Consider the following 16,173-nt stretch of genomic DNA (forward strand, 5'->3'; position numbering starts at 1 on the left):
TAAATGTTCAACAATAATGTGATAAGTGGAAGGATTTAGCAGAGGATAAGGTAATAGTGTGGGAAGAGAAACTTGCAAAAAAAAAAAAAATCTGATCTGATATTGAAAGAATCAAGAGGAGAACATGCTATGGTGAAGGAAGTAATGTTATGTGGAAAATCCTTGGGCAGGAAGTGAGGATGGAAGAGATGAGTCAAAATCAGAGGCTTTTCAATCGAAATCTGAGGAACAAATATAAATTTTCTTAAATGCAAATCTTTAAAGGACTTCAAGGTAGGCAAAGAACAACTCAATGAACTTTTAAGTTCCCTCCCCCAGAACTAAGGAAAACAGATTGGATACAGCAGCAGGTAAGAAACAAGTTCTAGCCTGGCATGGTACCATGCACCTACCTCAGCAACTTGGGAAGCTGAAGCAGGAGGACTATTAATATGAAAGCAGCTTGGGCAACCTAAAGAGACTCTGTGTTTTGCAAGACAAAGAAAGGGACCAGTACTGTTCAGTAGTCTAGAGCACAAGGCCTAAGGCCTGGATTCCATCCCAGCAGTGGAGGTAGGGAGAGAGAGAAGCAGGTGTTAGGGACACAGCTGAGAGAAGAGAGCTAGACAACAACACTCAACACAGAACAGGGGAGGAGTCAAAGCGGATTCTGAAATCAATCTCCTAAGATTTGTTCTTGCTTTCAAAGTTACGTTAGAAAACAAAGAATTGAAGGTGACACCTAAATGTTTGGCTTAAATAAGTAGATAGATACAGACTTTTCTTTCTTTTGGGGGGTGGGGTGGGGTGGGGTGGGAGGAGTGGTCTTGCACAGGGAGGGGAGTAGGAGAGAAAGGCAGGATCTTGCTACATAGCCCAGAATGGTTGAAATTGGTTTAGTAGCACAGGCTAGCCTCGAACTTGCAACACTGACACTACTTTCCTAGTGCAGGAATTACAAGAATATGCCACCATGTCTGGCCGGAGAAAATGTTCTCAGAAGAGAAAATTGAGGAAAGAATTAGGGCTTTGTTTCAGACATAAAAAGATGTTCCCTAGACATAGCAAAGGAGATGCCAACACAGAGCTAGATATAAGTCTGACAATCAGGAGGGATACCCGGGTTGGTATAAATTTGGGATTACCTATAAGAAAATTAAACAGAGAAGGAGGTCCAGCACTGATTTTACAAAACTTAGCCAGACTATGTACTACCTAAAGGAATGGAATGCAGAAGGAGCACCCCTAGAAGATGATAAAGTAGCCGCAAGGAATGAAAACTGGTAAATGTAAAGGGGAAAGGAATGCTCGGGGGGGGGGGGGGGGGGGGGGGGGGGGGGGGGCACACGACGACGACACTGTTCTCAAGATCTATAATAACTGTAATAAATGTGGAAATGACCATATGTTTAGAAAGAAGAGAATAAATAAAATATCAAGGTAATGATAAAGTATAATCATTAAAAGTTATGATTTTAAGAAATCTCTAATGAAAGGAAGTATGTACTTAGCTTCAAGATTTCTGAGGTTGGGGCTGGGTCTGTAGCTCAGTGGCAGGGTACCTGCCCAGTATGAGTTCAATTCAGTACTGGGGGAGTAGCAGTATAAAATAAGGATTTAAATAAAGTATTATAATGTGCCTATACCATCTGTTTGTGAATCAAGATAAATGTTATTAGTCAAAAAGTTTTTAAAAAAATGAGGAACTTCATAAAAGCTACAGTAAGCCAGGTGAATTTCTTATTTAAAGAATTAAAAAGATACACTTAGCATAGTCTACATACAGTGTTTGTCAAATTTACAGTGGTATCAAGTAATGTTCTAGGCCTCCATATTCACTTGAGACTCCCTCCCTTAAGTTTTGCAGTGTAAATTCCAATCTGTAAGCTCTACTCACGGTAAGCGCCCTATATTAGTGTACCATTTATAATTTTTAAACTGGTGGTTTGGTTGGTTTCTTTTTTGGTGTGTGTGTATGTCTGTAATATATGAATATATGTATATGTATACACAGCTGTGTGTGGGGGTACAGGCATGCACACATAGAGGCCAAAGGACAACCTTTGGGTGTGAGTCTTCACCTTTCTGTCTCATTTGAGACAGTTTCTTTGCCAGTGTGTAAGCTAGGCAGCAGGCCTATGTGTTTCTGGAGATTTTCCCATCTCTGCCTCTCATCTCCCTTAAAGGGCACAAAGGAATTACAGTTACTTGAGCTACTACATCTGGTTCTTATGTGGGTTCTGGGGGGTCAAACTTCAGGCTGTCAGGCTTAGGGAACAAGTTTTACTCACTGAACCGTCTTCCTAGTCTGCATCTTTAAATGTGCCTTTTCTATGTTTAAAGACAAATACTAGTAATGGTATAATTACCTACATAGTCCATATAGTAGTATCAAGTAGTACAGTTTATAATCTGGGAATGACAGGCTGTAACATACTAATTATACAGAAGGCTATAGTCTACATTTGCGTAAATACACTATGCTTTGGATAGAAGGATGATATTGCTTACTGAGACATTTCTTAGGATATATCCCTGTCAGCAATACACCACTATATTCTCATAGTAGAAATCTATTCCCGTGATGATTTTATAGTAATAAATTAAAGAGGAACACGGCCACTGTCTCTCTATGTGTAGGCACAGTGCTCCTAAATAAGTGTGCTTACTCTATGTGTTTCCACAGGAAACAAAGATGAAGTACTCATCAGAATGCAACTCAACACGGAACTACAGCCCAGAAAGCCCAAGTTACTAATTTACTTAAGAAAATACAATTCATTGTTGATATCAAATATATACTGTGAAGTAATAATTACTCACTCTTGAATATACTGTTCAAATAGTTTCTGGTGTACAGATTTTCCATCATAAAATAGCACCTGATTTTCTAAATGGGTCGCAGTTCTTTTAATTTACAATGTTTAATAAAAGTAATTATTATGAAGGTGGAATTTTCCCTAAGTATTCACACAGGTTTATATATCTATAACTCATACAATCCAATATGAATTATGTAAATGAATGTTAACAGTTTTATAAAGATAATTGGTGGATAAAGGTGCTTACCACCAAGACTGAAAGACTGAGCTCGAGCCCTGGGGCCTACATAGTGTAAAAAGAAAACTGATTCCTACAAGTTGTCCTCTGACTTCCACATGCCATGCACACCCACGAGTATAAACAATAAATAAAGGCGTGTACAACAATTACATTGTATGAAAGGTAGTCTTTTCCACAGTTCTAACCTTTTCATCACTGGTAGTAGACTCGGGGTGAGGTAAAGGGCTATCCTGGTGAGTTGTTTCTACAACAGACGGTTCCTCAATTTTGCTTCTTATGATGGGAGTTGCAAGAGGGGACAAATCTAGAGGCATCTAATGAAAACGATAAAGAAAATTTTGTAAAAAGTTAAAAAGTGGCCAATCAAAATGTTTCAATTTATTGAGAAACCAGGAAGTGAAAACCATCATTTCTTTTCCATTAGAAGTATTCTTCTTTAATATCATGGTTAACAACATACTTTTTTAATGTCATCCTCTGAAGCCTTCTTGAATTCATTCTCAAATGGACTTGCCAACTCATTAAACAAACCCACTTCTTCACAGTTTTTTAGGAATCTTGTTGGTGTTGGTGTCTGATCTGAAATAAATGTCAAAAGTGAGCACACAAATAGAAAAGATCATGTTAAGGTTCTAAAATGTTGCTAGCAAATTAACAAATTAGTTGCACTGACTCAGTCACATGTTATTTCTCTCTTTGAAGAGATGTCTTCCTTTAAAACAAGCAAAATCTGGTTTAGCTTTACTTTATATCAAGATATTTCCCCAACTTCATGAACCATAAAAGTTCTTTTATGCTTAATGTACTACTCTTGAGTAGAGTGACATAAAGCATAGTCTGGAGAAAATACTATTGTTTACCACAGTGATAAGAATTTTTTAAAGTCACATCATCAAAAATTATGATTGTTAAATGCATACAATTTAGAGAAAATTAATGAGAGCACATGCATGTTTTATCTTGGCATGTTGAACTAGCTGTTCATAATGTATTATGAACTTTGATATACAATTTTACATCAAAATACTGAAAGGAAAAAAAAGTTAAAGTTCCCCCCAAAAACCAAAACCCTTAGTACAGCAAAGCATATTATAAAAAACTGGTGAGGGTATATATATATATATATATATATATATATATATATATATATATATATATATGTCACATGCCAAAAGAAATGTTCTAGTGTAATTTAATAAGAATGTGAACTCAACTTTCTTACAGCCTGAGCTATTTCAACTATACTTGAATATGCACTCATTGATATGAATGTTAACATATAAACTGATTATTAATATACTGTCTGTAGAACAAATGAATGAAAAACAATTTACAAGTCTTCCAATTTAGTCATAATTTTGAGGGATATTCGTTTACATTAGAGTTGGTAGTACATTAAAAATTGATTCACATTTTATGCATTTTAGAGCAGCAATTTTAGAGGTCATACACGGAATCTAGTCTAATTATTACAGCACTGGTTTAAGATAAAATGAGTTTAGCTGAAGGTCAGATATTTGTTAATTACCGAGTTTCTATAGGGGGTATTACAATTTTATCTTTACCCCTTACATGTACTGTGTATAAATCTTTAACAAAAATAATCCACTTATCATACATGTTAGACATAAGGCAGGCTTGGCTTAGTGTAAACAATATCAGAATTACTGTAGGGGTCCTCATATTATAATCTTACCCATTATTTAATTTTTAACCTATACCCTATTTTCTTGCCCCAAAGACCTCCAAAATAATTTTAATAAGGGTTTTGTATATATGTGTCAGCTATTTTAATTCAAATTAGTCAAATATAAATATGACTATTGTTCAAACTGAAAGAATTTGTCTAAGCTGATTGGGATAAAGACAACTTCCAGTAAAGAGAGGAAAGAGTCTGGAAAATACACAAGCCAAAATCACTTTTATTGGTATTACTGGTACCATCAGACTTGAGAAACGTCATCACAGGCACAATTGGTTAACATGCAGATTGCTTAGGGCTCTTGATCATCATGCATTCCATTTATATTTGATGTTAAACTCTTTATCTCAACGTTAGTAAAAATGCTATGACTGTATATGTTCTATTTTTATACTGTACTAAATGTAATCAGAAAAGTAATTTCTAGAAATCAAATTGAAAACATTCTTGAGATAAAAGTTTACAGAGAGAATGTCTAACACAGTAAATCTCAAGGAAACAAAGACTTTCATATCTAAGAAAACTTTCTAGGTATTTGTAATTTTGTTAACTTATTGTCCTTTAATTTTTGTTGTGATCCTACTTATTATTTACATATTCCAAAGAAGTGCACACTTCACTGTTCTGTGTTCTTTTACTTACAGTACGGATGATATGTCGAAAGTTCCCCTCAATAAGTTGTTTTTTAACAAATCACTTAACTTTTTGCTTCCTCTCATTTATTCATTACAAAAATTATGGTACACACAGGAGGAGCCATCTGATATTGGCTCAATATCTTATCTTTCCAAAGCACTGCATATGGTGTTTGATCTCTAGACCAAGTAATAATTTAAAATGGTAATACTATTCAGTATTCAAGTTAATGCTAGAACTACAGATAGGATAAGCTGAGCTTCATAAAACAAAGGTTCTAGTTATAGTTATGATATACATATCTGTAGTTAAGATAGAAAAAAGAGCTAAATTATATGTAAAATGACACAGAACTTATCCTAATATTTATTTAGAAAAGAAACAAATATACTGAAATTATGTATTATACAAATACATAAAAATGTGGATACATATGAAACATCAAAAAACAGCTAATATGGGATACAGTGATGATAAGCTAATGCATGAACTGGGTTTCTCTTTTCACATATGAAAAATAATGATCTGCTCAGGGTGATACCATATGGTTACAGGGTTGACACACATACACACATACCAACACTCACTGAACTTAGGTCTCCTGTATGAAGAGTTATTTTAGTTAATTTTGCAGTGCTGGGGATTAAAACCAGTGCCTTGTGCATGAGCACTATACTACTGATCTACATCCCAGCTTCAGAGTGTTATTAATAAAACATTTCATTTAAAACATTTTTAACAAAATATTAATGACCAAGTTTGCTAAATATTTCTGCTCCACAGGAAGTGCTTGATCATTTACTATCTTCAGAAAGTTATGAAAACCAGATGTGTGACAGCTAAAAGAAACACTAAATATCTATGAGTTAATTGAAGGCATGAATATTCCGAGGGTTCTAACTAACTTCCATAAAACTGACTTCAAGTGGTTATTTGAAAAGCACACATAAAAGTGAAATGAATGATCAAAAGAACATATAGAAACGTAATGGGTAAATACATGTTGCCAACATTTAGTATAAATGAAGTAATTGGAGTATCAGCTATAGTATTTACAGAGAATACACAAAAATTGTGCACATTCTGGGTGAAATAGTATATAAGCCATTAATAAAAGCATATACTAACCAGCCACAATGACACTGTCATTACGTGCTGGACCAAATTTCAGTGTCATCTCATGTTTATGTTTATGGACAGCCAAATGATCCTCGTTGGTAAAACGCTGTGGCAAAAAGTTTTAAAATACAGTTAAGATTTTCAATTTGATCAAAGAAAACTGATAAGGATATCAATTTCCACAACATGTAAAACCACCACTAACAGTAAAATACCAGCTTATAAACTATAAGATAATTGATCTATTGTTAGCACACAAAGACATACTAGATTCAAATAATCAGAGAAACCCACTACTGAAGAATAAGAAATGATAGTATATGACTCATTTGAAAGATTGAAAATAAAACCTGAGGCAAAAAATTAATAAAATGGACCATTATTCATCTTTTATGTCAGAGAAATATGAAATCCATAGTTCAAAGACTTTACAAAAATACTGTTTTTACTTAGATAAAAGGTTACTTACCACTTTTTAACTGAGAATATTCTAAATATGACTCTTGTGCAAATTACAAAATAAATCTGAGGCCAGGTGGTGGTGTACACCTTTAATCCCGGCACTAGGGAGATCTTTGTCAGTTTAGGCTAGCCTGGTCTACATAGAGAGTTCCAGGTCAGCCAGGGTTACATAGTGAGACCCAGTCTCAATTAAAAGAAAAGAAAAAGAAACAAAGAAAATTTAAAAACAAAAAGGAAAGAGGAAAAAAAATTGGCTTTATATTCTAAAGAATTCCTATGTTCTTTAGCAAAGAAACAGCAATACAATACGATACATCAATTTACTTCAAATTGTTTTAATCTACAAAAGTGATTTTTTACATCATAGCTCTTATTAAAATGTATGAATGTTTAACGCTATTTATCCCATCTGTTCTCACCTTCCACCGGGTCAGTACCACATGCCAACAGCGACACAGCACATTCATGTTTAAACACCTACTGTGTCTGGAAATCAACCTTTCGAAGAGCTCCTTATCAAGCACTACTGTTCCCCAAAATAAGAACCAGTCATTTATTTTGACCATTTCCTGGTTCAGAAGTTAAACCAAGCCCCACTCTTTTCTATCACTTTACAAATGGGAATGTTGAAATTTTAGTCTAACAAGAAATCTGACACCTAGTTAGTACCTATTAACATCCTAAATCCTGCACACAAACCCCTACCTTCAATTTTTTAAAAAGGCTTATTTTTATTTATGTTCATGTATGTATGTGTCTATAGATGTCTGTAAAAGCAAGAAGATACTGGAGTCCACAAAGCTATGAGTCACCTGATATGGGTGCTGGGAATCAAACTCTAGGGCCTCTGAAAGAATAACTAGCACTCTTAACTGCTGAGTCCTCTTTCCTGCCCTCCAGCTTCAAGTTAGAAGCCCTTCATCAGTGCCCATTGTGCTCTGAACCTTCATTATTTTTATTATTATTTCATTATTTTATTACTATTATTTATTATATAATAAAATTATTTCATTATTATTATTATTTCATTATTTGGCCTATCACTATATAGACTTATCTTCATGTCTACCCTTCTAAGTAAGCTGAGCACCTCCTATGATCTCCAATCTGCCATAAACATTACATAAATGCTAACTGAAAAAAGGAACTCCTTAAAATAACAGCTGATTCTTAAAATCAGGAAAAAAAACCCTACTAAGCTACATTAAAGAAAATCACTGTACTTTACTTATAAACACCAATAGAAAATTAACCACTATTGTAGGAAATCATTATTACTTTTTCAGAACCTGTCTTATCTCCATATTGAAAGAACTGTCCATTGCTTCTGTCCTTTGCTTTACTCATTCATTAACTATCCATTCACCTGTGGACACCGGGGCAATCCAACTCTTTCCCACTCAGGCTATCTTCTTATTACTTTATCTTTTTAAGAGCCCTCCCCAAATCCTGAGAAATTAGTAGTGGTTCTTTTGACAAGCACACCAGAAACAAAGTTCTTAAGGCAATGAACACACTACAGAGCTTATTGACATTGTCTGTTGCTTTTTATCCTTGTATCAAAATTTTCAGTGCTATGCTTTACATTCCACATTAAAAGTATCTGCATGTAAGATTCATCGTAGGTTCCATAGAACCTCCCCATGTGACTTTTCTATAGAAGGGAATCATTAAAGCATTTACTTGTAAACTCCTCTTGGTTTAAGTGGCACGTTTAAAAAATTTTGATAAATGAAGTTATCAAAATTAAGAGATAAAAACTCAGGAATTTTAACCTAGAATTTTTATTCACTAGTGTCCTCTGCTTGGATTAGTTTGGCCACAAATATCAAGGAGTAATTGGAGCTGAAGGTGCAGTCTAGTGATAAAGTGTTATGTACAAGGCCTTAGGTCTGTTGCTTGGCAACAGCAACAATAACCCAAAACAACAAAAAACATAACCAACTAACCAAAATACTATGGAATAACACTGTCGGCTGTATAATGAGAAAATGAAAGCAAACTGTCTTAAGTAAAAAGGAGTGACTAGACGAAAACATTAAGTGTTATATATTCATAAACCCTTCTACAAGATCCAAAGATCAAATTAACTATTAGTTACAAAGGGATTATTGGTATTATTTATATACATACACAGTAACGTTTTTTAATGTGAAGGACAAAATACACTCAAATTGGTATCTAATACAGGTGAATCTGACCTTGGGAAATCATCTGAGAAATGTGTATTTAACAAGAAACTTAGAGAGTCAGAGTGAAAAATCAATCTGGTTAAAATGAGAAAAAAATGTTTATATTTGAAGGATATGGGTTCTTTTTTAATAAATACTTAATATAGTAACTATTATATGAGATAAAATTTATAATTTATGCGAATTGTTTTTTTAGACAAACCAACAAGTTTTTTAAGAAACTTTGCAGAATAATGATAATAATATTACTGGCAATATTATCATATTAATACAATTTCTTCTAGACAAAGTCCAACTCCAATGCACAATACAACAGATATATACAAAATCCAAGTATTTCTCTCAATAAAAACAAGTGCTTGAGCATAATATCTCAATGAACAAGGTTGGAAGGAAGTGAAAAAACGTTTTTTGGATAGGACCTTATAAAGTTAGAAAAAGGGTAATGGGCAGATTGGAGGAAGGTGAACATGTAGCATCCATAGTAAATTAATGTAAGTTCTAACAGCTGAGAAATTTCCAGGGCTTGGCCATGTCTTTTCAGATTTTATTATTGGGGTGGGGTGAAGTGTTACACAGACTACAGTACCTATGCGGGGGTGGGGGTGGGGGTGGGGGTGGGGGTGGAGTGTCAGAGGACTCTGTGTTGTTGGTTCTCTCCTTTCCATCTTTACATAGGGGTTCCAGGGATTGAACTAAGGTTGCCAGGTTTCTGTGACATGTGCTTTTATATGCTAAGTCATCTCTTACCAGAATTAACTTCCAAAGAATCAGTCATTCTGTGGTTTTATAGTTATTTTCATGCTGTATTATTATTACTACTATTTAACTTTGTTAAATAGTAGAAATAAGTTTTGATGTCACCAGGGTAACAGCTCTTTTTGCTAACTCTTTCCTTAGTTGAAGAGGATCTCAGAGCCAGGGAGTGGTGATGCACGCTTTTAATCCCAGCACTCAGGAGGCAGAGCCAGGTGGATCTCTTTAAGTTCAAGGCCAGCCTGGTCTACAGAGCAAGATTCAGGACAAGTACCAAAGCTACACAGAGAAACCCTGTCTTGATAAAACCAAAAGAGCAACTCTATTCAATAGCAAGAAGCTACTGCTTGACACACATATACCTCCACTGATGCTATGGAACAATCCTTTTCTACACTATGAATATGTATCACTCTCATTGGTTAATAAAGAGTTGACAGGCCAGTAGCTGGGGAGGAAGTTAGGTGGGAAAGCCAAACTGAGAAAGATGGGAAGGAGGGTGGAGTCAGAGGGGATGCCAGTGAGCTGCCCAGGAAGCAAGACATGCTAGAGGACAGGTAAAGCCACGAGCCACATGACAATGCAAAGATTAATAGAAATGAGTTAATACATTAAATGTAAGAGTTAGCTAGTAACAAGCCTGAGCTATGAGCCAAGCATTTATAAATCATATTCAGCCTCTGAGCTGGTGGTTGGGACAGGAAATATCTGTTTACATATGGTGTTCTAATATGTGGCTGAAATTTCCACATAAAACCTAACCCACAAAGCTTAAAAAAGGATTCTAGAAATACATGAACGGAGTCAAGCCGGCTTCTTGGTAGCTACCTTTTCTCTGGTGGCCTGTTTGCTTGCATTGAGCAGAGGCATGGATCCTTTAAGAGATGGCTTTATGGCTCGGTGCTAATAGCAAAAAACGGGAGGCTCTTTTAAGAGGCCCTGTTACCAAACAGTTATATGGTGTTTATGAGCAGCTAGCGGCATGCTACCCAGTGCTAGCTTTTTAGGGGGTAAACACGGCTCCCAGAGCTGGTGGTAAACTTACCTCTTCTGCCACGAGACTAGGCTCTCAGAGAACTGAGGGGGAGAAGCCAGCACCAGCACACCATGATCTAAGTTACCCAACAGGTTTTTTTTGCTCATTCAGACAGAAAAGGTTACAGATGCACAATAAGGACAGATTCAGACAAAAAGCCTCTAAACATGTCAAAGTGTGTTTAAAAAATGTGCATACGCTTGGGAGAGAGAAGAAAAAGAATATATACAGTCTTAGATAAAAAAAAATACAGTTTTAAAATAATAAAGTCCTTAAAAAAGAAATAGAGTAATAAAAAATATAAGCCATGTAAAGATGAAAAATACAGAGAGTCTGGATACTGTATGTTACTGTGTTGTCTTTAAACTTTTTGCCTATTAATGAACAAATGATAACTGCTAAGAGATATTTGATTATGAAAGCTGCTAGATTAAACCAACCTCTATATTTTAAAAATATCCTGACTTTAAAATTTAAGTCAAAAGATATGTTACTTTGGGAAAGAGGTTCTGCTTTTATTTCTACAGGAAATGACAGGCTTAAGAAAAATCAGGTTTTATCAAGGAAGCCCCCCCACCCCCGAAAAATCTCCAATGGGAATGGATGGCCCAGATGATCCAACATTTCAGAGTGCCTGCTGCAGTTTCCTCTGAGTTCTGCATCCAAAACAGCTTCAAGGCTGCTGGTTGAGATGATCCAGCCTCACAAAATACTCCAGTCAGGACTTGACCATAACCCTGAATTTTCTTAGGGACCCCCAAAGATTACCAGTGTCCCCAACCAACAGGAAGTAGTCTAGAGAATTATGCCCACATTTCCAAAAATAAATTATTAATGTTTCTCCTTGTTTAGAGGTTAGTTACAAGTTGTGATTGGTCCTGGTCAGAAAAAAAGCTAAACAAAGAAGTTAAATTCAAAGATCTCTTTCTAAAGAAAAAAAGGGGGAGATAACATAGAAATGATGAGATAAGAGGGTAGATTACTGAATCTACTTCAGTCCAAAAAACAACTATTAATTTTACATATTTTACATTAGTATGGATTTTGGTTTATTGATACAAATTTAAAGTTAATTTTGTTATACTGTATGTATATTTCTACTCTTGTTTAGGGTATTATGTTTATGCAGCTCATTTAAAAATTAAGAATTTAATTTTTATTTAATTAAGAAATATAGATTAATAGTCATCTATAATAGCAAACTTATAGTCATGTTAGTTAGGATTTCAAATACAGAAATATATTTCAGATAAATAGGCAATCTTCAAACACTTCAAAGACCTACAGAATACGGCATTTAAAATGTTTTAATAGCTTAAAACTTTTCTTGACAGTGAGACACGTCTGCCCCTGGCAGCACCAATTATACCAAAGAGGATGATGGGCATTGAAGAAACTCTATATGGAATTTGTTTTCTTTATGGCAAAAGCTAGCTATGTGGGCAAAAAAACTGCCCTTGCCTCAATTGTTGATAGATACTGTCCAAACTGTACCAGCAGGATGCAAGAAAGGAGACTGCCAAGCTTTACCAAGACAAGGCAGAACAGGCCTTCAAAATTCCCTGCTTCATAGGAGAGTCTGTCAGATATGCGAGGCCTGTAGGCCAAAGTTGGATGCTCCAACATTACAGAAAAACTTCGGGTGACTGTCCAGACAGCCTGAAGTTCCTGTCATTAGGTAATATTTTTCACCCTTCTGAGGTCTTTGATGGAATTGAAGACTAAATAGTTATAACTATAGTTTTCCTAATTATGATAAAAAGGTAAATTAGATGTAAAACAATTTAGAGTCACAAAGAAAATAGACAATAGGATATTTTCTCTAATTTTGCCAAATACAAATAAACTTGATATAATAACTGTAATTCTTACTTGATAACTTTTTACTGTATATAATCTTACTATGTTAAAGTTAAAACCTTCCTTTTTTATTTAGACAAAAAGGGGGAAATGCTGTGGAATATTCCTTTACACTGTGAGATATATGTCGCTGTGGATAGTTTAATAAACACACTGCTTGGCCAATAGCTAAAAAGGATAAAGTTAGGCAGGAAAGCCAAACTGATAATGATGGGATGAGGAAGGGCAGTCAAGGGAGACTTCAGCAAGCTGCTCTGGAAGTAAGACATGCTAGAGGACAGGTAAAGCCATGAGCCACATGGCAATACACAGATTAATAGAAATTGGTTAATTTAAATGTAAGAATTAGCTAGTAACAAGCCTGAGTTATCGGTCAAGCATTTATAATTCATATTCAGCCTCTGAGTTGGTTATTTGGGACCAGGCAGTCAGGACAGGAAATGTCTGTTTATACACTGTGACCTGGGCTAAGTATATATTGTATTTAATCTTCCTCTGAATCAGCTTATGGTGTAAATAATTTACCACAAAATATTTTCAATGCAAGTGACACCAAAGGCAAAGATATCACCAACAAGAATATGTAAATTAATATTTTACTAAGTATCTGACTTTCTATCTTTTATTCAATTCAACAACACATCCCCTAAATACAAATGTAATTAATAGGAGTCTGTGCAATGTCTAAAAATTACCTAGGCATTTACAAAAAGACTGTTAAGAATTTTCAGATAAACTCTTTGTGCTAATTTTTATAGGCCATTCTTAAGGTGATACTATCAATAAAGTACGTTTTAAAACGTGAAAATCTACTGGAAATTCTAAATTTAAATTAAGTATGCTAGAACAAAATTTGGATCATGCCATGTTTAGTGATGAGAAAAAAATAATTTGCAGTATCATCACCAAATTGGTGTTTCTAACATCAATTACTGCAGGGAATGGTGAGTATATCTTTAAACTCAACACTAAAGGTTTAGAGGCAGGAGATCTCTGTGAGTTTGAAGCCTGAATAGTAAGTTCCAGGACAGCCAGGGCTACATAGTAAGACTCTATCTCAAAAAATAAAAATTAGTAGTACCTTTAACTTCCTAAGAAATACTACTTAATATAAAGAGAACATGTCACTGCTGCTTTCAGCAAGATTAACACATGAAACTGATATTCACTGGGCTGTTTTGGTCAGTGATAGTATATAACGCTAAATGTCTCACAGAATCATTGTCTGAAAATACGTAATACTCAAGATTGGAGTGTTTATGATGAAAACAGTTCATTATTAATGAGACTAAACTATTAATGAAAGCAAAAGGTGAGTGAGCTTTTCTTTTCTTTCTTTCTTTCTTTTTTTTTTTTGTATTGTGTGAATGTGTGGAAGTCAGAAGACAACTTGCAGGGATTGGTTCTCCTTCTACCATGTGGATTCTAGGGACTGAACTCGGGTCATCAGTCTTCAAGCAAATGTCTTTACCCATCTTTTCGGCCCAATATTTAACTATGTTTACAGTTTATTTATTTATTTGGAGTTGAATCCAACCCAGGGTGTTGTGCACTCTAGGCAAGTGTTTTACCACTAGCTTCATTTCAGCCTTTGTTTTTTAAAGATAATGTCTTATGGTGGTCTTGAACTTGTGGTCTTCATGCTTCAGCCACTATGACTATTTATATATGAGCTGGTAATTCTACTTCGAGAGCTTCAGCCAATATGTAAAATGATACTTATCACAATGCTACTTGTTATAATACTAAAATTAATTTCAAAATTCATAGTAGAAAACTAAGTAGACGACAGGACAAGCTCTAGCAAGAGAACACAGCCAACAATTGAAAACCATGTTTAGTCAGGCATGGTGGCTCACATGTGCAACTCCCTAACATTTTTCAAATACTATACATTTAATGCTAGGGAATTCTCTTAAACAATTTCTTTCTTTCTTTTTTGTTTTGTTTTGTTTTTCCAGACAGGGTTTCTCTGTGCAACAGCCCTGCCTGTCCTGGAACTTGTTTTGTAGACCAGGCTAGCCTCAAATTTACAGAGATCCGTGTGCGCCACCATGGCCAGCAAAACAATTTCTTATGATAACCATACAAACATATATTCTAATGTTCAACTATTGATTCTTTTTCTTCTATTTAAACAAATTTAAATATGACAGGTTTTTTTTTTTTGGTTGGTTTTTATTTTTTATTTTATTTTGTTTTTCAAGACAGGATTTCTCTGTGTAGCTTTAGAGCCTGTCCTAGAACTCACTCTGTAGACAAAGCTGGCCTCAAACTCACAGAAATCCGCCTGCCTCATCCAGGTGCTGGGATTAAAGGCGTGTGCCACCACCGCCCAGCTCAAATATGATGGTTTTTATTAAAACAAAAACAAAACAAAAAACAAAAAAATGAGAAAAAAAAACCCCAGCACATGTAGAGCTGGGGTGTTGGCTCAGCCATAAAGAGTTACTTACTGCTCTTTACTGGCATCCATATTTACAAAGCAGCTAACGGACCATCAATAACTCCAGTTCCAGGAGATCTGATGCTTTCTTTTGGTCTCTACAGACTGCAGCATGTACATGTTGCACATAATCTCAAGCAAACACATGCACATAGAAATACATAAATTCTTTTTAAAAAGACTCTTTAAAAATAGCATGTATGAGTGCTAGGTGTGGCACCCTATGCCTTTAATCCCAGCACTTGGGAGGCAGAGGTCGATCTCTGTGACTTTGAGGCCAATCTAGTCTATATTAGTGAGTCCCAGATCAGGCAAGGCTATATATAGTAAGACCCTGTCTAAAGTCTAGGTGGAGGGTGGAGATGGCTTAGTGTCTAACAGTGCTTAATGCTCTTGGGAAGGGCCTGATTCAGTTCCTAGCATGCTGGATGGACTGGACTGCCTGTCACTCTAGCTCCAGGGCTTTCATGGCACTGCACTTACCCCCCCCCCACACACACACACAATTAAAAGTAATACATTTCATTTTTTTAAAAAGTGTGTATTTATAAGGGATCACACACAAAATAACAGCAACCATTCTATTTTAAGCAGAAAAAGTTAGGGCTTATTTGAGGCCAGGTTTCCAAGAATGACTTCTAGAACAACATGGCAAAATTGGTTACTTTCCAAAAACTGCTTTTAGAAGCAATGTATTGGCTGTTATGGTTTAGAGCTCCAATGTCCCTCAAAGATCCAAAGGCTTCTTCTTCCCAGAGTGGCAGCATTGGGAGTGGTCGAACCTGAGTCATATGTGGGCCTTGGAGAGGTCCTGTAGCCATTTCAGCTGTGACCTTGAAGGGGCCTGGGTGCTTCTTCAGTCTTTGGCTTGTGATGGGAGTACTTAGTTTTGCTCCTGCCTTGTTAGAGGCCCCAGTCAACT

At 35.5% G+C, this 16,173-nt stretch overlaps 1 protein-coding gene across 8 annotated transcripts in view; it reads right to left on the minus strand.

Moving 5' to 3' along the window:
- The window catches only part of Atf2 (activating transcription factor 2), a 93,204-nt gene that overhangs the window by 34,249 nt on the left and 42,782 nt on the right, over nucleotides 1–16,173 (minus strand). For all 8 annotated transcript variants that reach the window (XM_052723588.1, XM_052723585.1, XM_052723581.1 and 5 more), the window contains 3 exons: nucleotides 6,509–6,605; nucleotides 3,503–3,621; nucleotides 3,228–3,356 (listed from right to left, as the gene is read on the minus strand). In XM_052723588.1, coding sequence (XP_052579548.1) covers nucleotides 3,228–3,356; nucleotides 3,503–3,621; nucleotides 6,509–6,605 — 345 coding nt within the window. The remainder of the gene's footprint in view (nucleotides 1–3,227; nucleotides 3,357–3,502; nucleotides 3,622–6,508; nucleotides 6,606–16,173) is intronic.

Source organism: Peromyscus californicus, unplaced genomic scaffold (genome assembly GCF_007827085.1).
Source record: "Peromyscus californicus insignis strain IS unplaced genomic scaffold, ASM782708v3 Scaffold_7__1_contigs__length_154581171, whole genome shotgun sequence".
NCBI classification, from domain to species: domain Eukaryota; kingdom Metazoa; phylum Chordata; class Mammalia; order Rodentia; family Cricetidae; genus Peromyscus; species Peromyscus californicus.